At 37.5% G+C, this 27,617-nt stretch overlaps 2 protein-coding genes across 6 annotated transcripts; one reads left to right on the forward strand and one right to left on the reverse strand.

Moving 5' to 3' along the window:
• Positions 1-1,077: 1,077 nt before the first annotated feature.
• On the reverse strand, positions 1,078-7,795 carry mrpl37 (mitochondrial ribosomal protein L37). Of its 2 annotated transcripts, XM_023965289.1 has the most exons (9): positions 7,711-7,795; positions 7,312-7,600; positions 6,450-6,633; positions 4,307-4,422; positions 3,756-3,941; positions 3,513-3,667; positions 3,307-3,438; positions 1,668-1,742; positions 1,078-1,571 (listed from the first exon to the last, which is right to left on the reverse strand). In XM_023965289.1, the coding sequence occupies exons 1-9, from the start codon at positions 7,726-7,728 to the stop codon at positions 1,494-1,496; spliced, it is 1,233 nt and encodes a 410-aa protein (XP_023821057.1). In that variant the 5' UTR covers positions 7,729-7,795; the 3' UTR covers positions 1,078-1,493. The 2 variants fall into 2 exon arrangements, with proteins under 2 accessions (XP_023821057.1, XP_023821056.1); XM_023965288.1 differs by having other exon boundaries at positions 7,312-7,786.
• Positions 7,796-12,645: 4,850 nt separating this feature from the next.
• Positions 12,646-26,828, forward strand: LOC101160101 (casein kinase I). 4 transcript variants are annotated; one of them, XM_020710834.2, is made up of 12 exons: positions 12,646-12,823; positions 18,698-19,536; positions 20,392-20,461; positions 21,887-22,035; positions 22,111-22,345; positions 22,445-22,530; positions 22,638-22,722; positions 22,826-22,847; positions 22,926-22,974; positions 23,963-24,043; positions 24,625-24,731; positions 25,907-26,828. In XM_020710834.2, exons 2-12 carry the CDS (start codon positions 19,306-19,308, stop codon positions 25,959-25,961), a joined length of 1,170 nt encoding a protein of 389 aa, XP_020566493.1. In that variant the 5' UTR covers positions 12,646-12,823; positions 18,698-19,305; the 3' UTR covers positions 25,962-26,828. The 4 variants fall into 4 exon arrangements, with proteins under 4 accessions (XP_020566493.1, XP_020566494.1, XP_011484652.1 ...); XM_020710835.2 differs by having other exon boundaries at positions 22,829-22,847; XM_011486350.2 differs by having other exon boundaries at positions 22,829-22,974.
• Positions 26,829-27,617: the final 789 nt, after the last annotated feature.

The following is a 27,617-nucleotide window of genomic DNA, read 5'->3' on the forward strand; positions in this document are numbered from 1 at the left end:
ATAATAGTTTTTGTAGTTTTGGTTAATTTGTTGTGTCATTTCTGTTTAGATTTTAAACATGTCAGATAATTGTTGTTAAAATGTTGAATCTAAAGTCAGAGAGGTTTATTATTATAAGTTTAAAGCACATACAGTTTATTTTTATTGAAGTATACACCAAAGTTGGTGGTTATATTCAATACTAAAAGGATGAAGATCCACCAAAATCATGACAAAAATGCTAAATCTGATTTGGCTTTCTTTAATTTTTCAATTTAAATAAATCTGCTGCAGCAGAAGGAGCTTATTACTCAGGGTGTATTTTATTTTGAAAGACACCTGTATTAGTATTCTTTTATAGGTAAAAAAACAAAAAAGTTAAAATGGTTAGAAACAGGAAATTATAACACTGATATTTTAAAGCTACGTATCACAAATGAATGGCTTAATGGCTACAAAAACATAAAGCCTATTTTTTCTGAACAATAAAGTGTGACTTTGCGGTTCTTTTGGGGTTTTGATATGTAAGAAACTGTTCCAAACGGCTCTTTTAGAGTTAGAGGTTGCAGATCCCTGCTGTACAGGAAACTGGAAGTGTATGAAATCATTTGTGGACGCAAGCTAGTAACAATAAATTCATACAAAAACATTGTTTTCATAATAAATACTACCCTAAAAAATATAAAATCCTAATATCTAAATGCAAAAATTAGGAAAATGCACATATAACTTGAAAATAAGCAGGACATATTAACTTTGAGGGGAGTGAAAATAAAGAAAAACTGATTGGGAATATAAGTATTTAGAAAATAAAAGAAATTGTTGGTTTTAGGATCAAGATTTAAGTTTATTTTTTTTATATATTTAACTACATATTTAAAATTCAATATTTTTATTGTTCTGTTCTTGCCTTAGTGTAATATATTTTTCTATAGGGGCTGTCTGTAAGGCTGAACAGCTGTTTTAATGTCTTTCTGGTTTCATCCATCTGAGCTGCAGTTTTATTTTCTGCCTTTTGAGAAGTAAAGCTGCATTTATTCAAGTTTGATGGTTTCCACTCCAGCCGAGCAAAAGCACAAATCCTTCAAGCCAAGAGAATTTAGACAGTGACTCATCTCAATGTTTATTGCAACAATAAAGCATTTATTGACATTGGGTTGATATTCAGTATCAGGCAATATCATGTGTGGAAGCCTCAGATCCTTGGTGCTGACAAACAGCAGAGCTTTGAGTGAGAAATGTCATTATCAGCTCGATGAGGACGAATTCAAGTTCAGAATAAATTTGCTGAGCATTTTTCAGCCAGAATAAAGGGGATGTTTTGATCCGCCGGTCCTCAGCCTTATTTTGGTAGAAATACATTTAAGTGTCAGTATCAATAAAAGCCTTTTAGGTTTTAAATAACCGAGAAGATTCTAAAAAAAACAAAGCCCTCCAAAGTGGTGTGAAGCTGTTACAGAGCAAACAGCTGAGGTCCAGTTTGTAACGGCTCCATTTCTGATGCTTGATGCGTCCTACGCGGCTCCATGAAGGTACAGAGCCAGGAACTTCCTGAAGGCCTCAGCTTTGTATCCTGACAGACCAGCTGGGACCTGCGGAGACCGAGGCAGAAATGAATCCACCAACGTAGTTAGAACTCCATGCTGTAAAAAACCGCAGATGCAAAGACCGAACTTTGACGATTGTACCTTCACTTGCTTCTTCTTGACGAGTGGCCGAACTTTGGCAAAATCGTACAGCTCCACATCTGCGTCCAGCCACATCTGCACAGGGCAAGAAAGCATGCAGGTCAATAACGCCAGAGTCACTCGAGTCGTAGTGAACGTGGGGTTCTAAAGGCGGTTCCTTCACAGACCAAACCTAAAGGGTTCAACTTTCATTCCTACAGAAATCCAGCTGTGAAAAATGCTGGTTAATTCCTTCATACTGACCGAGCATCACTGCAGAAGACGTTTAGAAAGTTCGTTTTAGAACTGATCCTTTTTAGATCAAGGAAAAGGGTCATATTTATTACAGTTTCTCTTATTTAGTTGATGTTGAGGCTTCTGTGTAGTAGAGCCTTGGCTTCATTTTTGTGGTAAAAGGTCATGATTGTTTTTTTTTTTAACATAAGAAAATACATTTGATTTAAACTGCCTGCCTTTTGGTTTTTCCGATTCTTTATTTTCCCCCCATAACGATTTCAGATGTCTTGTTTTTTATCTCAGATGCTACTTTACATGTCAATTTGTAACTCCATAAAGTGTTGTGATCTATGATCTATTTTATAAGAAGGGTTTTAGTCACAGAAAGTCTAATTAGCTGAAGAGATTCCAATTCATCCAAATTTTTAGTTAAAAAATGTAAACTTATGTATATATTTATTTGTTTGGTTTTTGCTGTTTCTTGTCATCAGATGGGTCAAATGATTACATTTGCATTAAGTCTAATAGTAAACTTACAAGAATGGGTTTTGGACAGCAGCAGTTCAACACTTGATCAAGTTTTCCATGCATGTGACTTAAACTACAACATCTGCAACCACTTCCTGCAAAGCCGTTCATCTCCATTGGTAGTTTTCATGGAAGGAGAACACTTTTCCTTTAATGTGGGATCAGCTCCAACATGCAGCTAGAAGAACCTCACCCACACACACAAATTAAATTAATTAAACAACCTCTCTTTAAAATACAAGTAGTTTGAAATAAATATTAAAAAGCTTCTGAGAGTTTTATGTCCCACAATGAGCACCCTATCATTTGGAATTTGTTCTGCTGGTTTTGCAGATATGAACAGTCAGCCAGTAGAGTTTTCAGTGTTTTCTGCTGCCCGATTAAGACAAACAGCTGTATTTAGTTTAATTAAAGCATGGAGAAAAATGCACTTCTGCACACCTTTCATTTGGACAAACAGGAACAAATTTTTGTCACGAGTTGCAGAACTAATGACATCAGGAGAAATAGATCAGAAAGCCACATTGCTTCGGCTTTCCTACCATGTTTTCTGTTATCTGGTTTATCTTTCTAGGTATAAACATTTGACTACAATGTTTGTGCAGCAGAGAAAAGTTGGAACATCTCTGCCTCCACACGCTCCTCTATCAAGGAAGGGAGGGATAAAAAGCTCAAAGGGTTACGAATCCTCACAGCAGATGAAATATAACACAGACTGACTTCCAAACGTTGACTGAACCCTCTTTTCTCAATTTCCACTGAATTCAAGCAACGGTTTATTTGAAGATCAAGGTTGTGTGAACACACCGAGGCCGCACCGCGCCACCCTGGCGTCTGAACGCAGCGTCTATGAGACCCTCGGAGGTGGCCGGGGATAAACGGGCGAGCAACTGACCTGGTTCTTGATGCCTTCATCTTGATCGAGGTCGGTGGTGTTCAGCTGGAAAACCAGGAACTGGAAGATCCTGCCGTTAGACCCCACCGCCTGGACGGTTATGGGGCGCTGCAGGAGGCTCTGGGGCTCAGTCTGAAACAGAGACGTGGAAATGAAAAGCTTGCAGTGCTGCCAGCTCCGGCCAGCAGGTTGGCTCCCATCCTCACCCCGTAAAGTTTGTGCGCCCGAGCCAAAGCATTCCCAAAGGCGAACATGAACATCTTGGCCCTGAACTGGTCCGGCTTGAGCTTCCATTGAGGGTCCGTTGATTCCAGGAAATAAAGCGTGTGAGCGTGAGGATAAAGGTAGTCGTCTCTGAACCCTGCTTGAAGGAGGGAAGGGTAACGCAGTTAGGCCTGAAAGTGGACCAGCAGTCTGAGTCTATCAAGTCAACGGCAGAAAACGCTCGCCTGTGCAGTTCATCTCCTTGTAGACGTTGACCTTCTGCAGATCGATGGTGGGAGACACGGGATAGAAAGTCTCCAGAACATGATCAACGGTGGCGGAAATGTCCTTTTCTTCACAGACCTGTGGGAGAGCGTCCATGCTGCACTGCAGCAACCCGTTTTGACCTCGAACCTGGAACAGGTCCTCCCCTGAAACACGGAGACATGGCAGAATGGCAGCTGCATGGATCATTTATGGCTTTAAAGACCCATGATAATAGCCATGTTCTTGTGGCATTTGTCTGATACGTAAAGAAGATTATTGTTTTTTTCAAATCTCTGTTTGTATTCTGCAACAAATTTCTAATAAACCACTGTTACTTTAAGAAAACTACATTAAAAAAAAAAGTCTAAAATCAGCACAATCCTATTAAAAAACCCACTGGAGACACTTTTAAAATAGATCAAAAGATGATCGGAGTGGGTCTTTAACCAGCCGAGTCACAGAAACAAAAACCCAGAAACACTAAATCAGTTTAGTGATCCAGAAGTGCAAAATAAAGGCGATGCAACACCTCTCCTCCACGTAGCGGCAAGTGAATAGTTCTCTGCAAGAATCCTCCTCCTCTGTGCTGAAGAACTGGACTGGAGGGTCGCGCACAAATGGAGCAGATTGAGCAGCAGAGTTTTACTGTAAAAACACAGCGAGAGCAGAGGAACAAAAATATCTGTTCATTCACTCAAACTCAGAGGAAAAAAAAAAGCTTGTGTACCTAAAACCCTTCAGGGGTTTAAATTTATGTGGGAACTCCTTTTTTCATCATATATATATATATATATATATATATATATATATATATATATATATATATATATATATATATATATATCTGCTGTTAATCAGCAGAAGAAGGAATACCAACCTTAGTCATTCGACCAATTATGGACCCTTTTTTATTTCACAGCATTACCTTATCACAATAACAAAAATGCTTAATCAATAATTGAAGATGGTTATATTGATTGATTAATGATATTACTTCACTTGCTCAAAAGATGGATTCAGGATTTTTCCTAATGTAACATAATTTTGCACATATTTTTAACTTTTGATACTTGATCAATTTTTTCTAAGAAGATTTTTTAAACAGTGTTATGCCTATTTTACTGATATAGTATTTTTTAATCATATGCATGATTTTTATAATTCACATAATCTGCATATATTTTAGATAACGGATCTGCATTTGCCATGTTGATTTCTAAAATAGTTGTCTATTTTTACAAAATAATTTAAGTAATTCCTCTTTGCTTTATTGATACTTCAGGATTCTTAATTCTGTCTTATAGAAGTTATGAACCGGATAATGATACATCATATAATAAAATGGTAGAACAGGGTGGGATTATACAAGTTAGCTTCCTTTCACTCCCTTTCAAGCAATATTTAATTTTATGTTTAATTATCCTAAGTTTGATACGTCATTGTGTGAATGTATAACTGCTGATTGTAATGTTTTTGTTTTGTGTTTTTTGAGCATTCCAGCTGCTAAATGTCATAAAAAATACAAATACTACATAATATGGAAAAAATCTGTCATGTATTTATTTACCTTTTGGTTAAAATCAATGTAAATCTCAAAAAAATGAGATAAAAGTTGTTTTCTCCAAAGGAGATAACCTTTCTTCTAGTGTAAGCAGACCAGAAATAAGACTTCCTCATCTTCAACAGGGCTGTTTAAGCCTTGCCCTGAACATCTCTCACCCTGCCTGTTTAAAAGTCTCTCTGCACTGCTTTCACTTAGTGAGCTGACCTCATTCTGACTGAACAAACACACCTGATCCAGGTAAAGCACAGAGTGCTGTTCTCCAGGAACAGGACCAGGGTCAGTCCCCCTGATTTACACTGCGTTGCATCCTGCAAGCACAGCAGGAACTGCTCGAATACTGAACCCATTTCAGTTTGATTCACAATTCAATTAGACTCCTGGTCCCATAAAACATTATTTGCATTTGTCCAATTTCTCTCTATGCATAACCAGTGACATAAATTGAAATAAAGTGGAATTTTCCTTAATAAAATGTCAATATTTTAATTGAAACAGTTTTTTATGCCTGAAAAAAAAACAAGAAATTGTTAAAAAAGACAATCAAGTGATAGAATTGATGATTGGATAAATCAAACAGTTTGATTTTGAAGAATTGACGTTTTATAAAGCCAGCCCCTCCATTCAAATAATCTTTGTGCAGCCTAAAGATATAATGACAAAAGAAAAGTGTTTGAAAACACGTGAGTCATAATTGTTTTACTTTACGGTCTGTGGTTCAGACATGCATAGATGTATAGAATGAGGCTCGTTTAGTGGGGCTGGATCATCCGGGTTCATAAGGTTGATGGAAATCTCCCAATTTCTCTGTTGATTTACATCTTTCTAAGACAAACTTTAAATGCATCGGGTTACTTCTGATTTAAGGATACATTTAAAACACAATATGTAATAAAATAGTTTATTAATGTTAGTAATGGCAGCATTTTTTTTTTTTTTGGTGCTTTCTTTGCCATCTGAAGCCGTTTCATCCCAGAAAAATAAAAGCCAAAAGCAGGAGAAACAGAATGGAGAGCTCCATGTTTTCTCTGTGTGCCATTCATTCATCTTTGCCCTGAGTCCCTGTGTCTGTGACACGGACCGAAGGAGCTGGAGCGGGCCTGCTTCATACCTGTACTTCTCCTTGTCTGGGCGACTTTCCGTGGTGTCCCAGAAGCGTGCGTGCTTGATGGCGTTTTGCACACGCTCACTCTGATCTTCAACTCGGCTTTCAAGGGACTCCGCCAGAGTGAGGAGGTGAGGCGGCAAACCCGAGTTCACCTGGGTTTTGGTCAACCAAGCAGCCTGACGCACACCTGAAAAACACACAAGCTCTTCCTCAGGAGTTTGATAGCAAAGCTCCACCGAGTGTATTAAATCATTTGTTGAGTATTGATAACGATTTGAGGAGGAAAAAGAAAAATCAATCCTATAGGTGGACATTGTTTCATCTTGCCTTGAAGTAATCTGCACCCAAATAGCCCATCAAGAAAGATTCACTTTGCTGTAAAACACTAAAACTGACATATCCGATTCATCTAACTACATCAGTGTTGTATAATATTTATTTCTATGTTTGAACCTTGTTTGCATTTTCTCAAATTTGTGAAAATTTTCAATTGCTCTTTTTTTCCACTTAAAAGTAGATCACTTGGTAAAAGCTACTAAAAGATGTACCGTGTTTTAAACTTCTAAAGCTCCTTTATGCAGTTGAGTTTTTTTGTTTTTGAATTGTGTGTAAATGTAGCGAGAATAAAAGTGAAACCTCACAATAAATTTGTTTTGCCTTTAATATAAAGTAGTTTCGTGGCATTATTTTACAAAAAAGACAATAAAACACAAATTATAAATTAATGTATAAATTCCATTTTAAAGATGGATTATCTGATGATTAATTTTTTACTTAATATTTGTATATTGTTGTCATAATTTAACTTAAACCCTTTAATTGTTTGTATATTTATTCAATAAAGTTGTTTTCAAAAAGCCTCTACCTTCCAGCATGCTGGTTCTCTGGTTGAACACGTAACAGGGTTTCTGTTTGTACAGCGCCATCTCCTGGGCTGGAGGACTCTTGTAATATCCCGGGTCTTTATAGTCTTTCTCCCACGGCGGGTAAACAGGTTTAGCTAATCCCGGCACATAGTGCATCCTCTCTCCGTATGTGATTACTTCCAGTCCGGGAATCTCCACTTTTTCTCTAGGTCTACGTGGAGGGGCAATCTTGGCTGCCGAAGGGCATGTCAAAGCGAGGTGTCTCCGGGCCTGCAGGAGACAGCCTCGCTGGGAATACAGTGAAGACGCCATCTTTAGACATCGCGCTTGTCTCAAAAATATTTTACTTCCTGCCATGTCTAAAATATTTTAGCAAGACTGAAGATGTTCTGAAATACCCTGCCCGAAATCAGCATCCCCTGTCACCGGACGCCGCCATGTTTGATGTTCTTCTGCTTGTTTCTCGTCGAATCGGTGCACTACCGCCACCAAGCGGCCTGGAGGGAGAATGTTCGCTGCAGAAAAGGTGAAGGACATCCAAAAAGTACCGTAAGAGTTGGGTTGAATCATAAATATATAAATAAATAAACTACTTATTATTAATATTATTTTCTGAATTCTGTCTGCTTCTTTTAGCGGTAGCAAAACAATCAATCAATCAATCTTTATTCATAAAAAAGCGCTTTAACATTTCAATCAAAATAAACAAAACAAAACACAATACTACGATAAAAACCCAACCCACCCTTTACCTTTCCCACTCCCCTCCATTAAAACATACGACCTATGACCCCCCAACCCACAATAAAAACTGATCAAGGTAATTTCTAAAAGAAAAGTAAGGCTTGGTTCTGCTGTAAGGAAACAGTATTTGGGAATCTCTTCATACCAGGAGTCAGGTTGGCCGTAGGCGCATCGCCGCAGCCCACCCAGACCGGGACACCTAGAAAGGTAAATCATTTGCCTTCACGTAATTCTATCCCCTGCCTCCTCCTCACTCACAGCAACCACCTTCATGTTTTCCTTGAAGACATCCATGAACCTCCCCTTTAGACTACCGTGAACTTCTTTCTGGTAGCTCCAACCTCAATATAATTTTACCAACAAAATCACAAATCCTCTTCTCAATGTGTCCAAGCCACCTCAACCTGCTGCCCCCCATTAAACTCCATAACTTCCAACACGAGCTGTTCCTCTGATGGATTTCTGATTCTAACCTATTTATTAATTATTCAACCAACTAAACAAAAAATATATTTGAGGAGTTCCATTCTGGATCCTTCTGTATATGTACTTTTAGATTTTTAACATATATCTAAAAATTAATCATAAACATACATGTAAAATCTGAAAGTCAAATGTTAAGTTCTGTGTAAATAATGCATTTAATTGTTAAATCTGAATGTATATTAAAATCCTAATAGTACATTTAAATGTTCAATGTTATCTTTAAATATAAATGTTAAATATAAATGTAAATGTTAAATCCGAAATTGAATCTAAATGTTCCATTAACATATTAAATATAAATACTTTAAATGATTGGGAAATATGCTAATGTGACCACGCCCCCTGCTGCAGTCCAAGCCTGCCACAAGGAAAGTTTAGTCATGAAACCTGGAGATTTCAATCGAGCCGTTGATTCAGGAGTTGGAGCTGCGCATTAAGGTGTTGCTGCACCTGGAAATTTGATGAGTTGGAAATAAAAAATGTCCAATATCTAGAGTAGGCAGTTAAGAGCAAAGCAAATCTTTTGAACGCCTCTTTAACACAAATGTTGGGAACGTAGAATAAGGGTCTAAGGGCAGGGATACCCAGTTTAGCTTAGTCTGTTTAGCTGAGCAATCATCTTTTGTATTTTTTAACTGATCTTGTGTTTTGTGCGGTTAGTGAAGCTTGTTGAGACAACTGTGTTGTAATATCGGGCTATATAAATAAAACTGAACTGAATTGCCTGGGAGGGGAGCTGTGAAAAAATAACAGCTCCAACCCAATCGTGCAGTGGTGTTCCTGGCTAGTTCGACACCTTGGGCGAAACTCTGGACACCCCCCCCCCCCCCCCCCCGACACAAATAAATTCCAGTTATTACCCGTTGGCTTCATGAAAGAACATCAATGCAAACTAAAGAACATATTCTTCTGTTTTTTGTGGGTTGGGATTGGGAGGGGCTGCTGCTCAGAGAGCAGGTTTTTAGAGGAATACTCAGACATGCCATAAAATAATTAGATACCACTTTGTGTTATTTATAATGAGGAATTAAAATCACAATACACTTAAAAGCACAGAAATTTGATTTAGCATGATATAGGCCATTTAGAGAGTATTAATTTTATGAATGAAAACTATTTGTGTTTTTATTTATCAGGAAGCAGCAGTTTGTTTGTTCTGTGGTCTGGAATCATTAGCGGTGAGTCTAAACCCTCCGGTACCTTCCTACTAAGTTGCTGCACATATCTGCAACGCCCCTCGTTTAATTGTACAGTAGAATTTGGGATCTCTCTCTACAAACAGGAAGTGTCCATACAACCTGTTGGAATAATGTATTCATATATTTATAATACAATCCCCATTTACCAAACTTTAATGACATCATTTAGTACATACAGGTTAGAGTTGATCCCCTATCCACTGCTCGATCCCTTGTTGGAGGAGCCATTTAAAATATAGCTTATAGGCATCATGTTGGGTGGAGACAGCTCTGATTAAAGAGCAAAGACTCTGGCATACCAGCAGTTCTTTGGTTTTAGACCACAAAGCCAGTTCTGAAAAGGCATCACCGTTTTGCTGGTCCAGAGTGAAGAACCTCTTCTTGTTAGTCACGTACAGTAGGTGTTGTGGGTGTGATTACACGATCTAAGAAAGAAGAGGAAACATACAGACTCTGTCTTAAATCCCAACTTCTCAAGCCTTAACACACAGGAATGGATATGAAAATGAGCTTGATCAGTGGTGGAGACCCACATCCAGTCTTCCAAAACATGACATTTTGTGTGGTGGCATTGTGGTCATCTACTAAGATACAGGGTGAAACCAGAGTAAACCTATTTTTATCAGTGGCAGAAAGAAATGGCTGCAACCAAATAGCCCTGCAACAGACTGGGTTTACCCCACCTTTGCCCAATAGTAGCTGGGACAGTCTCCAGCAACCCTGTGACCCCAAAAGGGACATAGCAGGTTAAGAAAATGGGTGGATGGAGGAAACCAGTTACAACCATCAAGGATCTGTTGAAACTCAATACATTCTAAAAAGGATTTCACAGACAACAATCAGGAGAAGTTCAGCTTGGGACCCCAACATAAACTCTATTTGACATTTTCAGGTCTGTTCAGTGGCAATCAAGGCAACAGATAAATATCATCTGCAGGGATTTGTGCCGCACAATGTGGGAGCAGGCACACCTGCAAACGGAACTGATGTACCATAACCAGTACTTTGTAGCAGAATTGACTCAAGTTCTACAAATTTATGGAGACATCTTTAATAGGTGAGAAGTTTTTGGAAATAAAACTATTTCGCAGACATGAGGGGTCACAGATCATGTCAAAGCAAAACGTCCTTCCTGTCATCATTTAGCACCACTATGGCTAGATTCTTTTCATGTCAAATTAGGGTATTTCTACACTTCAGAATGTCACTCGTGATTCATATTTGAGAATTTTATGGCGAGGGAACATAAACAAGGGAAAAACACATCCAGTCTTCCAAAACATGACTTTTTGTGTGGTGGAAAAAAAATGGATGGATGAATGAATGAATGAATGAATGAATGAATGAATGAATGAATGAATGAATGAATGAATGAATGAATGAATGAATGAATGAATGGATGGATAGATATAGATAGATGGATGGATGGATGGATGGAATGATGGATGGATGGATGGATGTTTTCGATCCCACAGCTATTCCAAAAACAGAATTTCATGAAAGTCTACGTTGGTTGTCCAGGTGTTTATGTGGTTAGTGTGTTATCTTAACAAAGTCATAGCCATTAAAAGCTCAAGTCTCTAAGTTTGAAAGTTAAAATTAAATTGTTTTGGTCATCAAACTACTTTTACGCAGCTTGTAGGGACACAAAAACAGACAGGTGGCGTTTTTGCGTTCCTGGGGCAAAAACAGTGCAATGAAAGCTTTTTTCATAGGTGTGTTTTTATCTGGTGTATGTAAACTTCTGGTTTCAACTGTACCCTTAGCAGAAAAAGTAGTCTGTTTAAGTGTACTACAAGTATACTTAGTCTATGCTAAAAGTAAAGCAGTATACTTGATGTTTTTTTTATATACTCTCTATTTTAAACCTAAAATGTTCCAGTTTAGTCTGAGGAAGTACTCGGTTAATATGTCTCCTATACTTCATCTACACATCTATAGCAGCGGTCTGCAACTTTCAGCACATAAAGAGCCTTTTACGTGAAATTCTCACGGATAAAACATCAACATAAAGAAAAAAATTTCAATTTTTTTCTCTAAAGATTACATAATTTTGACAACTAATTTTGACAGTATCTTAATCATGAATTTGTCATCATAACAAACCAAATTTTAAATAGAGCTAACTAAGTTACCCACGCCGTGTTTTTTTAAACCTGATCTCAAAGTCCTTTGATTATTTTCAGAAATGGGAAGCCCACTTTGTTATTCCTGCTCACCATATGTATGAATAATCCTTGTGCTCAGATGACTTTATGTGGTACATGACGCTCAAAAATCTGTCAAATACTTTTTTGAATGGCTTTGATAAACTACAAAGCTGCACTGCTTGACGGATAGTTGGAGCATTATGGGTACTGTAGTCAGGAGCTCGGCAGATCCATACAGTGCTTCAACTGGTTTTAACTCTGAATGAGTTAAATCAAGTTCAACAGACTGTTTTGTTTCACTTCTAATAGTCTGAAAAATAATACTTTTTAAATTTAAATATGCTTTATTTTTCTTCAACCAAAGGGCCACAATAGAGTGATAAAACAAAAGCCACATGCGGCCCCAGAGTCTCAGGATGCAGTCCCCTGGTCTATAGCATACTTGCTATACTTAAGTACAGCATTATTAAGTATACTTAATGAAATAAACTTCTAGTGTACTACTTTTTGCCAAGGTTAGTTTTGATTTTTCCATGAAAAATATGTTAATTTAGAAATGTAACCAAATATGGGGGAAAACACAAATGTGTATAACAATGCTGTCTATAGTTCTTTTTCTGAAGAGACTAAATATAAATAAACTAAAAGGATACAAAAGTTCATATAATGACCACAAATCAGCTTTACTGTCCTGTCACGCAGATCATCCATGTGATATTCCATAAAGCTGAGTGCACGCGCACCTACCCTGAAGTGCCGTGCAGAGGCGCACGTGTACGCTAACTGCGTTACGGTCACCGACGCTGCTGTTCAGCTGGTTAGCCAAACATCCCACAGAAAAAAAAGATGAGCTGAGAAAGCCCACGGAGAAAAAAAATGATAACAATGTGTTCAAACCCGCAGAAGTGTCCAAAAAGAGACAGTTGTTTAAGGTACGTCATTTACATTTAAAACGTCGCGTAGGTAGGAATGTAAAAATGTGTTTTTGTGGCGTTTCAGACTGAGAACATGAACGGAAATTCAGCGGTAGTTCTCACTGGCTAGCCAACGAGCTGGCTAGCATGTTAGCTTCCTATCAGCTGCGACCACCAGCCATTCAATGTTGCAGGTTGTTCGTTGGACTTTTACTGAACACGAACGCCATTGCTGCCCGTTCTGTGTGGGAACTCCGTGTCCAACTTCCTGCACTTTTATATCTTCGTGTCCGTTACACGTAAATGAATTTGACTGAAGTTAGCATTTAAGCTAACCTGAGGCCAAACAGAAAGTAACTGTGGCCTTAGCACAACTTCCTGTGCTGGCTGCCTGAATTGAAAGTTCAACAACACTTTGAAGGGGTTTGTTGGTAAAAAGAAAGCAATGATCTGAACTGTTGGAGGAGATAAACGGCTGTCTAAACGGATTAGGCTACTTTAATGTTGTAATTAGCAGTCTTCATTGTTAAGGTTAGCCAAATTAGCCACTGGACCTTTGGTCTAAAGTTATAACTGGAATCATTATATTCTGTCTTTTAACACTCTGACAGCTTGTATGATTCCAAATAAAAATTATATGGATGGATAGATAGACACACACATACACACACAGGGAACTAATAATTCAGATTGATAAATGGCTGGTGGCATAAAAAGATGGCAGGTACAGCAAAACAGAGGGGAGGAAGAGCCTCTCATGCATGAGGCTTGTTTCAGGAAGTTTGTATATGAAGAAGCAGCAGCGCATACGCTCCATTGATATCAGCTGGACCCTTCTGCTTTACATTTGTTTACACATAAAGTCCTTTAAAAAAAGGCTTTTTCGTGTCACAAGCCACATTGTTCTATTTTTGGTGCGTATCCACAGTTTTTGTGCCATCAAACATGGTTAAAAATGCAGGTGTTTGATTGTTTTAAACTTAATATAAAATAGAAAAAAAATAGTTGTAATGTTTAATTTTTTTCATACTGGGACAGGGATTTATTCAGAATGTGATTTGTCTGCATTTAACTATGGAAGCGATTCTGTAGCATAATTAAAAATAAAAGTCAAAACCAGAAATACACTGACGTCATCGCCCTGCCTCCCCGCTGGAAATGCTAAGTGGAATTGAATTATGCGACAGTGTTCGCAGGGTGGATGTTAAAATGAAAATGCAATCCCCTCTTTGCATTTTTGTTTTAATTATGACACAGAATAAGCAGTTCTTTAAGTAGGAAATGAAAAAGCATTTGATGCAGTTACATTTTGAAAATAAAAAGAATTTCTGTTAATCCAATTTAATTGACAAAGTAGACAATTCTAAATGAAGTTTGCTTCTCATTTACCAGAGAACTTTTTGAAAATGAAATGTCAAATACCATTTTCATTATCATTTTAATTAAGTGACTGAATAAGTGGAGTTGAAGGACTGATGTTTCATTTTAATTTTGAGTCCAAAAATGTAGCTTCATTGTGAAAATGAAAAAGCAATTCTGGTATTGACTTTTATTTTTAATTATGCTACACAATCACTTCCATATTTATCTACATAAGGTTTCAGCTTCTGCTAGCTTTTTTCAGGGGAGAGAGGGGTCATATTTACTGCTGTCGATAAGTATTAGTTTCACACGGTGCTCCAGGTGGGATGGTGGTCACCCAATACTCACCACACTTGCGGCCATTACTTTAGAAAATGCCTATAACAGCTTTTGCTGCACATTTATGAATTGAGTGTTTCTTTTTATTTCAGCATGTTTTGTTTTTTTTTATCACAGAGTCCATACAAGGACTAAAATACGTTAAAATGGTTGCACTTTAACCCATAAAAACCCATGTTGACATCAGAAGAACGTCAGAAATGTGCTCGGTGGACCACTATGTATATCCTACATCATTTTTTTAGGTTTTGTGTACCTATGGGTAATACGCATATTGTAAAAGATGGAGAAAATTGCAATAAATGGTTACCTTAAATGTGCTAAAACAATCTTATGGCAGCTTGAAATATTTAACGAATCAAATAAACACATTTATGCATTTGACCATTCAGATGGACGCCTTCACGATGTTGACCAATCGGGTAGAGTTCTTTTGTTAGATGTTGGCCTCCTGTGTAGACTAGGGTTAACTCTTATTTAAATTACACTGTAGCAGTAAAATGGAAATTATGTTTTTGATTGTTTGCTATTTGTTCATCTATCACATGTTGCATCGTCATCGCAATATTGATCACTATTATCGCATATCGCGAGTTTTCCTCATATCGTGCGGCCCTATGCAGGCCTTATTCAAAACTTCGAAAAATATGAGTGAGTGTGGAGTCTACACAAACTTAAATGAAACACCAGTTAATGAGACCACCGTGTAGCTATTATTCATAAGCTGAGTTGTTGCAGTTCTGCGACCATTTTAATTGCACAGCCTTTTTTTGTTCCTGCTGCTTTAGCTTTATAAATACTCTTTGTAGCAGAAGCTCTAGTGTGTGTTGCAGTCAGAGGCCAAACACGTGTGCATGTATTAGCTTTATAGTGGCATGGATTTTTACTTTTTCCAAGTGTAGAGAGTGTTGCAGAGACTAAATTGAGTCTGACCTGGTTTGGATGGTGTAACTAAAGGCTTGGATCGAAGCGTTGTAGCCCGGTTCCTAAGCAAACAGCAGAACTAATGCTGGATTTATTCAAGTGCTTCACAATGGTGGGATTTATTTTGTAATTGCAACACAGATTTGTTTTACCTCCTAATGATGAGAGCCTGTAGTAGTGAAGTGTGCTTTGCTGTCATCAGCTGCTGCATCAGTTTCTGTAATTTCCTCAGGAATCTTTTAGTTTTACTGTATACATTTGACGCTAATTCAAAACAGACACGTTTCTACAGGTCACAGAATGGAAATATCAATTCACATTGTTTTTAGTAAATGAAAAATATACAGAGCTGTGCCATATGGCCCAAAAATAAAATCACCTATTTTGTTCATTCCAAATTCAATTTTAATTGATTTTTTTTCTCTCTCCTTGCTTTTATTTATTTTTAAACAAAAATGAAAACTAATGGAATATTCAACAATAACAATTTTATTTTAACCTCTCATTTGGAAATTGGCGCCAACACGAAGTTCAACTAAATGCAAACTGTAAAAATGTTTGCAGAACAACACACATTGCTATACCGTACACTGTTTTGTGAGCTACCGCTAGCTTGAGCATCTCATAAAGAGAAATGGTAGAACGCACTCGGCAGAGCATTTTTGGTAGCAACAGCCTTGAAACAGATTCTTCTGCGTGTGGTTTAATGCTCCAAGTTTGATGACACAACCCCAAAGACCGAAATCTCATTTTTGACTCACCAGACAGGTTGGCTGGTAGATTAAAACAAAAAAAAAAAAAATCTACCAACCAAAGTATTATTTCACAAAGAAAAACTGTGTTATTTAAAAAAAATGATATGACGTTAAATGTAAACAGAGAGGAAGTCATGACACAATGAAAACATCTGATAAGGAACTCCTGTATTGATTTCTAATCAATCTTTGTTCTCTGCTTTTGGTGTTTTCACACTTTGTATGAAATGTTTTATTTTCAAAATGAGGTTTCTCTCTTTTCTTGCTGAAAAACTCCTCTGAGAAAAAGTGGTTTCAGTCAGTCACCTGTAGTCTGAACCAACTGTACATGGTGGCATAAATATCACTTCATACTTCTTTGCTTGCTGTGGTTTTTTCACACCCGTGCTCTGCGAGAGACCAGCGACTGACTTTAGTCCCAACAACAGAAGCGGAAGAGAGCAGAGAGCTGGGAAAATAAAATCTCCATTGTTCTGAAAGTAAATAATTTAAAACAACAAATCACCCAGCCCTACAAATATTGATTTAGTAAAGATTAAAAAAAAAATCTATTCATCTAATTTTAGAATCAATTTTACTTTCAATTACAATGGATCTTTAAAGTTGACGTTTTTTTGGGTTTAAATCACTTTCTAGTCAAATATCAAATAAAACTAGTATTTATACAAAACCATGAATTGATTGTTAAATTGTGAACTTGAGCTTGTGCAGCGTGGCAGGAGTTCATCAGAAACTCTCGGTGCAATGGACCACAAAACTCACTGTTCGGAACGTGTCATGGTTTTAATCACAGTTCGGATCATTTTTCAGATCAGTAAGGGAAAAACAAAACAACACTAGCCTAAAAAAGCTTCACAAGAAATCTTTATATATAACATGTATAAAGTACTTCAAAACATATATATGTACACATATCACATCAAAACATTTGCTCATTGAGGACTATATATGAAAACAAAACATAAATTAAATCTTTAAACTTAAGATATTACTATATATAAAAAAATACTCAAAATGCCCATATAAACAAAAGAGTGTTATGGTGCATCTTTAATAAAAACAAAAGTATTTAAAAAAAAAAAAGCAAGGGATGTCAGAATTTTCAAATTTAAATACTTTGACCGTGTCTCGTGCTGTTTATAAAACCTTTCTCACAAAAGCCCTGAAAGCTGGTTGGGGCGATTGGGAGCACGGTAAAAATGGCGAGCAATCTCGGAGTTTAGAGCCAGATACCAGCCTCGACGAGGAAAATCAAGACATTAATGTGTCCATTTGTCTGCAAGTGGATGGATGTGAATGGAGCAGAGCAGGGAGACTTCGGCACGTCCATTTCAGTTGCTGCATCCCAACTGAGAGCTTTTTCAAATGGCTTTTTTTAACCTGCTCTTGATTCATCACAATTAAAAAAAGAAATACTCAGAAATGCAGTTTAAAACTTTAATTCTTCCAAACATGTCCTCCATGAGAAAAATGCTATTGGAACAAATGATTAACATCGAGAAAAAAAAACAGGATTTTTATTGCTCTACAATAAAGTAACATTCTTTATGCTAAGTTGTGTCTTTTTAGTCAAATCTTCATTAATCAATTTTCTTACTTTGATACAAGACTCAAAAAAAATGCATGGAGGACAACCTAATAGCCAAACTTGTGTTCTTCCACCATTTTTGGAAAAAGGAACATTTCTTTTTGAGTCTTCTGACTGTTTGCACAACGTCTGCTGATTTTGACCCTTTAACGCAGGGGTGGGTCAAACTCATTTTCACTGAGGGCCACATCAGCATAGCGGCTGTCCTCAAAGGGCCACATATAACTTATACATGTAACTAAATGTAATGAAAAATAAATGTAACTACTCCTTAATGTTAAATAACTCATCATTTATTTACTTTAACTTTTTAAAGTAACAATTACAGTAGCATAGAAACATATGTTTGCGTGTTACTCTAGCATAAATCCTTTTAAATTTTGTCAGCTTATTAAAACCCACGTAACTCCATTAATGAAGGATCAAACTGTCCAAGTGAATAAAGAAAAATACTATAAAAGTGAGCTAGAAAGAACATTTATTACACGTGTAACATTTTACTAAAAAAGCCTGCACACAGCCTTGCATCCAACTGATGGTTTGATGACAATTTGTCTGTATACACACAAAACCTGCAAACATTGAATAATTACAACAGCAGCTACACGTAAATAATATGTAATCAACTAGAGAAAAATTTTATTTTAAGAAATTAAAAAATGTTATGCTCTCGCGGGCCACATAAAATAACAGGGCGGGCCACATTTGGCCCCCGGGCCTTGAGTTTGACACGTGATTTAACCCCTTCAGACCTGGCATCCACATACATGGACATCCCATTTTGGGTTGTATTACCACAGTAGTTGACTCCTGTGACTGTATGTGTAGAGGGTTAGCTCAAATATTAGCTCTTGTCTAAAGAAGTAAAGACTCATCAGTTTTAAAAATGTTTAACGTTTGTGTCGATTTTTCTGTCTTTTTCAGGTCCTGTAACACAACATTTGCACTTATGGATGAAACTCGTATTGGGATGGTTTAGAGGACTAAGCCGCCGTGTGACACATTAGCTCCTATGAAGCAAAAGTCAAGCATTTACTTTCACAAGGTTTTTTTTTTTTGTTTTTTTTTTAACCTATTGCCATTAAACTAGATGAGCTCCTGCATTGGTTCTGCGTCAAAGGGAACCTCCAAGATACGTTTTTTTTTGGTTCTTTAACATTGGTATGGGGCCTCTTTTTCCAGCTTTTTGTATCATGTTTTCTTTTTGTTCCCTTCAGAACATAATTCCTCATCACAATCTTAAAAACGTGATGCGTCTTTCCTAATAACCCCATCTCATCTTCAATTCTGTATCTCATCTCACGGTCCCTGCAGGGATAAAGGGTGTTCTTGAATTTTGACCCTTTGTGACTAGTGAAGCCTTCAGCAAACATAACTCTGTCCCTGTAGGAAAACGTTTATGTGGCAGCAAGCAGATCCTTTTCACCTCTATAGGTGAACACTGGGCAGTGATCCTTGTGGGTTTTTTTTCTTCTCCTATTTGGTTGCATGGAATCAGCCTAATCGTGGAGAGGCCGGGCTATCACAAGCTGATGGACTTTGACAAGAGGGGAGTTGGAGGTGCGGGAGGTGGAGGGAAGGGTGAGGCAGAGGAAGGGAAAAGGATGTCTGGGAAATATAGTGGACGAGGCGCTGGCTCCAACTCTGGAGTGCTGATGGTTGGACCAAACTTCCGTGTCGGGAAGAAGATAGGATGTGGGAACTTTGGAGAGCTGCGACTTGGAAAGAACCTATACACCAATGAATATGTGGCCATCAAACTGGTAAACACCTATTTTTTCTAATATCTCTGCATCTGTTTTTGTATGTAATTTGGGGTTTATTAGATGATATGACACGTAAACACCTTTTTTTTAACCATAGCAACAAGAATCAAAAGTAGCGTGGGAGTACCGGTACTTCCGGAGTTTGCTGATTATTTTATACCAGTAGCCATCATCAGACGCAGTTTGTAATTTTGAACTCTGAACACTTTTATTTAGGGCTGGGTTGATCAAATCGATTAATCTCCCACTTAAAAAGATGTACGAGGCTTGTCATCTTCATCATAAGTATACCTAAAAAATCCAGAAAATCACACTGATTTTTTTTTTTAAAGAATTTATTTGGAAATTATGGTGGAAAATAAGTATTTGGTCCAAAATGAGTTCAACTCAATACTTTGTTATATAACCTTTTGTTGGCAATGACAGCAGTCAAATATTTTCAGTAAGTCTGACACTTATTCCTCAATTCACTGCTATAAACACATGAAAAGAAAATGGTGGCCTGGGTTTATAAGGAAAATAATGTCAAAGCTTTTTCAGACTTCATTTAAAAGTTTAGAATAGATTTTAAAGAAAGTGATCAATATTGTTTTGGTCACAAAAATTTTAATTTAATTGCTTAAAATAAACCATTTCCAAATTATAATCGAGCAGAAAAGTCCAAATGATTCTTTATTCTTTTTTTTTCCTTCTGGTTTGTATGAGGCTCAGTGAGGGAAATGTTCAAATAAATAAGTGCTTTTTGGGGGGAAATATGAAAGCTTAAAAAATGATTGCCTCTTGTATTATGCGAGAGCTTTTCTTGGGTTCTTTGCCGCTGCCAGACACTGACTTTGCTGTGATCTGTTGTAGGAGCCGGTGAAGTCACGGGCCCCACAGCTGCACCTAGAATACCGTTTTTACAAACAACTGGGAAGCTCAGGTGAAGACCCGGTTCAGTCCTTTATGCTGCTCGTGTTTCTTGCAGTGACACAGTTTCTCTTTGACTTGAGTTTCTGACAACTGTGCACAGTAAACACAGTCTGGCATTGGTGCAACCACATGAATATTTTTAGTTAATTCCTGCTCTGGTAATGAACAGTTTATTGTAGAAATGTATGATTAAGGGATTACATGTATAATTACCAGCATTTTTTTGTTCTCCTCACCATAGTGATGTTTAAAACTTTTAAACAGTTCCCTGTAGATGTTGCCTACAGCAATGTTTTGATTAAGAAAAAGAGGAAGTTGGCGAGTAAAGCCAATCTATGCCGACTGTTACAACACTAAAGATTCTCAGTGTTGTCATATTTTCACCGGAAAATGCTAAACAACAATACGACACTGAGAAAATCAACCGCGTTTGTGTGGCTTTGCCTCTGAAGTCAGACTGGAAACGCTGCTGTTAAGAAAGAACATCATCTGCTACAAAGCCTTACAGCTGTTGCTGGAGCGTCTCTCACTAGGTCCTCTGTGTAGAAACAGTCACGGATGAATTCTTCCAGCAGAAAGTTGACAATATCTCCATCTTTGTAGTAGATGCAGTGTTGCTTGGAGACACAAATGTTCTTTAAAAAAAAAAGTTTTTACATTTTCTTTATTATTAGGGGTGTAACAATTCATTTTAACAACAATTTGGTTGACGTCACAATTTGTGGTAGAATATCCAATTCAAAATCGATATTAGTTCATTTTGATCCGGTTCACTGACCTAAATTCAACCCAGAACATATTTAGACAAAACTTCAGCCAGTGTGACTCAGAGAGAAATACCTGGTACTGAACAGTTCAGGTGAAGTTTTCCAGATTCCTTGAATTTATTGCAAGATAATAAAGTGTAAATTAAATATGTGGACAAACAAACAAGTAAACAATAATTAATGGTGAATCTGTTCATATTTTAGTTTAATAAAGTTCAGTCCACTGTTGTTTTTCCCACATCAGAATAATCCAAAGGGAACATTTTTATGGTCACATGACTTTGCTAAATTCAAAGTGTTTCACACATTGGACTGGAATGATGGACTGATCAGTTCTTGCTGCGTCACGTGTGTGTTGTCTGCTGTGATGCATTTGGTCGTTCTTATGTTGCAGTGAAATAAACCTACCGTGCCTCAGTCCAAAGGGTATTTTCCAATATAATATAATTGATTTATTTCATTTTGAAACGATTTTATAGAGGTGTAGGTCAATTCGATCAACAACTTGCCTCAGACTGATGGATCTGGTTGGATGGCAGGATTATAAATTGATTCATCGTTGAAGTGGATTAACTGTTACACCCCTAATTGTTTGGGTTGTGAAAGCTGTAGGATTCATGCTACATGTTTCTAATAAGATGTTTGACTTCTGTCTGCTGCGTATCCAGAAGGCATACCTCAGGTGTTTTACTTTGGACCGTGTGGTAAATACAACGCCATGGTTCTGGAGCTTTTGGGACCAAGCTTAGAAGATCTGTTTGACCTCTGTGAGAGAACGTTCTCCCTGAAGACTGTACTCATGATAGCCATACAACTGGTAACACCTTCATACTCTATCTTTGTTCTTTTTATTTTCTGGCTCTGAAAGTGAACTTTTTTTTTTGTCCTTTAGATAACTCGCATGGAGTTTGTTCACACCAGGAGCCTCATTTACCGCGACGTCAAGCCGGAGAACTTTCTAGTGGGCCGACCCGGCTCCAAAAGGCAGCACACTATTCACATCATAGACTTTGGCTTGGCAAAAGAGTACATCGACCCAGAGACCAAGAAACACATCCCATACAGAGAGCACAAGAGTTTGACGGGGACTGCCAGGTACATGAGCATCAACACGCATCTGGGGAAAGGTGAGGCTTCCTGCATCTGGTGGAATCGTCTTCTTCCACATAAAAAATTGATTTAGTAAATTGACACGAAGACCAATCGATCTCCCATTTGTTTTCCAGAGCAAAGCAGAAGAGACGACCTGGAAGCTTTAGGCCACATGTTCATGTATTTTCTCAGAGGCAGCCTGCCCTGGCAGGGATTAAAGGTCCCAAACCAGATTACGTCATTCCATTTTATTCCAGCCCTTTCTATGTAGCGTCAGCTTTTCCTTCAACCTTTAGCGAAAATCCTTCTATCTGGTTCTCCTCTCAGGCTGATACTCTAAAGGAACGCTACCAGAAGATAGGAGACACAAAGAGAGACACGCCAATTGAGGTGCTCTGTGAGAGTTTCCCAGGTTTGGAAACACTTTACTTATTTAGAACTACAAGAATGATCTATGTTGATTAGGTTGTCTGCCTCTAAAACATGCATAACCCACGTCTGTGTGTTTGCTGCAGAAGAGATGGCCACCTATCTGCGGTATGTACGTCGACTCGACTTCTTTGAGAAGCCAGATTATGACTACCTGAGGAAACTCTTTACGGACCTCTTCGACAGAAATGGATATGTGTTTGATTTCCAGTACGATTGGACTGGGAAGCCACTGGTTAGTATGGGTGAGGGACGACTTTTAGCCTCAGCTGAGGCTAGCATGAAAGCGGCTAAAAGTCTATTTGTATTTACCAAAAGTCAAAATTGGTTTTATTGTGATTTATTAAAATGGTAAACAACTTTAAAGTCTTTTCTTTAACTGTCATTTACTAAATGAACTTTTTAAGGAGCGGAGCCGGTTAGGTTGATATACCAGACAAATCGTGCATTTTGTGATCCAAGCACCAAATTTGACATGGATGTACCGTATTAGAAAAGCCCATTTACCTAAGAAAATCTTTAATAATACTGGCCATTTTTAAAGACGCCTAACTGTTGAAAAATATTTGATTTCTATTTGTCGCAGTCTCAACAACATGGGCCGATAATGCATAAAATGCAGGCTTTTAATTAAAGGGGTACCTACAGAATGCTAATATACTACCGTAGATATCTTAAAACCTAAGATTTTCTTGTGTTAAACATACCTTTTCTTTATAGAGGGTATTCTAAAGTACGTATATGGCAAATGTGTTACTTGTAACACTGTTTGTTTTTTTCCTTTTAAATAACTGGTTCCACTAGATCAGTAACATTTTTCTTTTTTTAAAAGCATGACAACAATGGTTCTCAATAAAGAAACAATACGAAACAATGCTAAGAGCTCAAGTAAATTTGCAAATAATTGCTCGAACTCTTTAAAGCAAATTCTTCAAAAATGTAACAATAACAATAAAGTAGTACTATGAGACGGAGCTTAAAAGATGCTTTTTTTTCCCCTGATGATTCATCTTCTTAGTTTAAACCAAAAACCCAGAATCTTGACATACTTTTTGCACTATGGACAGAAAAAGACACGTTAAAAATCAACATGTAGTAAATCCCAGAGCTTCAGAGTTGAACTATTTCTATATGGACGTCTAACGTCATTGTAACAGGAAAACAAAGTCCAGATCTTGTCCTGTAACCCCCTTGTCTTTGATTTCTGTGCCGATCCTGTTTAGCCCACTCCCATCGGTCCAGTGGCAACAGAGACTCCACTTCCAGCAAGCAGTCGAGAGAAAGCAGCACAGGCCAAAAACCAGGTATGCACTCTCACTCTGAAAGCCCTTCAGGAACTGTGTCGCTCTTTGGTTTGTAGAGGACACAAGATGATTCACTGTTTCTTATTTCAGTTCTTCTAGCAGCTCTTTTGTTTAAGAGCGGACTGTAACCCCCCTGCTTTTGAAGAGAGCAGCAGTCTTTTTATGGCATTCAGACTTGCAACAAAGACTTTTGCACCGACGGTTCTTATTGGGCCAACAGTTTTATCTGAGTCACATTTTGGAACAAAAAAAGTCCATTTTTATCCTTGGCCAGAAAGTGATCTGGAATATCATCAGTTTTCTATAATATCTGATCAAAACAAAAGCTGTAACTGCTGTGGTCATTTTTTTTCTGTCCAATGTTTAGGTTTTGCATGACTGTGTGCTTCATCACTCAGGTGTTTATAAAGAATGTTGAGATCTGATTCTTCTCAGCTTTTCCATTTTTTCAGGAATGGTCATTCCAAATGGCTATTTTACACCTAAAAGAAATACCAATGAACACATTTCTGTAATTATTTAGCTTCATTTATTTTGTATAGATCTGATCACTGGCGTGTTGTTTTTTTAACTCCTCCCAGGTGATGAGTTCAACAAATGGAGAACTGAACACGGATGACCCCACCGCAGGACACTCGAATGCACCGATTGCAGCTAATGTGGAGGTGGAAGTAGCTGATGATACTAAGTAAAGACGCACACTGGCTTCTTCTCTTGCCACACTAATTGAAAGACATAACAAAAGCATTTTGTCGGTCTTGGATGAAAACCAAAAGCTCAGCAGAGATATTCGCACACGGCTCAAATGAGATGGTAGATGTAAAAAAAAAACAGTATCTTAAGTGAAGACATTTAATAAAATACAATAGAAAGATTAAAACAGGATGACAGTGATGTGAAAACAATTTAATGCACACCAAAAATCTGAGTAATATAAAAAACATACACGTATATTAGACCTTGAAGAGAAAATGAATCCAACAGATCCGTCTTCACATTATGTCCAAAGTCCCTCATGTACAATGATGCTACAACACGTTAAGAATCGTTGTCAGTCCTCACATCAAGGCTGACATCCTTGTGTCTGCAGGAAGGCTGAGGGCATCAACTTGTTTTGCTCAAACGAAAAAAATCTCTCAAGATTCCCTCAACTGTTCCACTTCTTAAAGCCCCATTCCAATCATCTTTAATCTATTTTCCACTCATTCCCTGTGGCCTTTTAATAATAATTATGCCAAAATAAAAACTAAAAAACTGCAGTTTTCTTGGAGACGATTCACCTCTGAGTTCTGAGTAAGTCCACCCCCTCCTCCTGTCATCCATCTGTCTACACTCTGTCCCTCTAGCTTACAGCCCCTCAAACCTCCAACTTAACATTATTGGTGCAACAAAAATGTTGCGCAACATTGGAGCTGTCCAGCAGATTCCAGCTCAGACGAGGAAAATCAAGTCGTACATGGATCTAGTCGTCTAGGTGCCCATGCATCAGAATGGAGCGGAGCAGAGGGCTTGTGGGCCATCTAGTGCGTTTTCTATATAACAAATGCGCTCCTTTTTACACCGCTTTTTTTTTGTAAGCTCCTCATTTACAATGTTTTGAACAAAGAAATACTCAAAAATGACAGTTTTAAGCTTAATTTATAAATAGATATGTCTATCTATCTATATATAGATAGATAGATAAAGATAAAGATCTATATCTATATATATATAAAAAGATGGATAGAAATCTTTGTAAATGGGTCTTTTAAATATAGTAAAAAATTAAACGTTAAAAGGAAACAGATGCTGTGTTGTTCAAAAGAACATCAAGAACAGGAAATGAGAACGGTTTATAAAGTCTGTGAATGACTTGTGTTGCAGGTGCTGCTGTTTCTTCAAGAGGAGGAAGAGGAAAGCTCTCCAGAGACACAAATGAAAATAAGATGAAAGCGAAACCTCGGCTTTCGTCCTCGTTTTTTTGTCTCCCATCTATTCTTCTCCTCCAGCTTGTCATCTCTCCTCTCCTGTGATGTGGGAGGAGCAGCAGGCTAAAGAAGCATTTCCTCCGCTGATCTGCTGGTTTTTGTCGCTGTGGGCTGAGCAAACCCAGAATAATGGCTATCCATTCACCGCAGACTGGAACCCTGGGATAGAACTGAACAGCAGTGAACTTCACATATTTATGGCTGCAGAAAGGACTGAGTATGGAACTGCAGAGGCTGTGTCTGACTGAATAGATGGATTATATTAAATGCCCTTTTTTTTTTTCTTCCTTACTGACTGGCTCAGAGGAGAGAAAAGCATTTCTGAGGAGAAAAAGAACGGACTCCAAAAGCGAGGGATCGCGTGACATGCGCTCTTAGAAAACACAACACAATACTTGCTGCACAATATTGACCTCCTTATGAAGAGACTCCATGCAGTTGAGGTACAGTTTTATTTCCTCAGGTCAAAAACCCACAGTAAGCGACTCGGTCTGCACCGACTGGAGTCCCTGTAAAACTCATATACCGTTAGTGGAAAACACCAGGATCAAACATTTTACAATGTTTATGTAAAACCTTTTTGTTTTTCATATTTTAATTTGGATCTAAAGTTTTTTTCAGCACAGGTTTTGAGCTGATAAAACAATATGGAACCTTTTTATTACCTGCCCCCTCAATCTTGTTTCAAAGAGGATATTTTTTGTAGTTTTTAGTGTGTTCTTCTGTTATTTTAAGTTTATTTTTTTCTTCTTCTTTTTCTCCTGTTGGAGCTCTCCAAGTTGGATAATGACATTGGAAAAATAAACAACCAAACATAATCTGTGCTCTTTATTGAAATTTTTACTTGGAATAATTTATATATTTGCAAATTGGTTTTAATAGGCTAAAACATGGTGGGAGTAGAAGTGCTGGGAAAAACTGTGTGACTGGCTTTTCTGGAAGGAAATAAACATAACACTTTTCAGACAGAGAGCCGAAAGAAGCTTTGTGTGAATGCAGAAGGCAAAATACTGAAGTGTCATGGGTGGGTCAGATTGTCCTCGCCATATTAGCCAATTCGACTACAATTGTGCATCTTGGTCCGTTTGAATCACTTAAAAGGAACAGCTAAAGTTTCTGAAGCTGTTATTTTTTTGCATTTACACCAAAAATGCAGTGAAAACTGAATTTCTCATTTAAGGAAAGATTGCCTTTTCTGTTCAGGTTATTTAGATTTACTACAGTTGTCAAACTGGGTAAATGGAGTTAGTATGAAACTTTTCAGAGAATTGAGAATTTGTTAATCTATCTTTGAAGATCAAATATATGCTATCATAGAATTGGTTTCTAAAGACTACGTTACCAACGAAGAAGTAAGTCTAGAGGTTAGCTTAAGGAATGTATTAAATATTTTGATTATATAAGTTTTACACTTAAATTGTTTCTCGTGCAAATGAACCAAACGCACATGTGCTGACCATAATCTACACAGCGCCTCACATTTGGCTGTTTAATGGCGGGGACGTGTATCAAAAACGGCTAAACATATGGAAGGAAAAAAAATGTAAAATAAAGAAAAATAATTCATACTCAGCAAAGTAAGTATTTTTTTTTTAAAGTCATGTGAT

The sequence above is a fragment of the Oryzias latipes genome, chromosome 17, assembly GCF_002234675.1.
Source record: "Oryzias latipes chromosome 17, ASM223467v1".
In the NCBI taxonomy this organism is placed as follows: Eukaryota; Metazoa; Chordata; class Actinopteri; order Beloniformes; family Adrianichthyidae; genus Oryzias; species Oryzias latipes.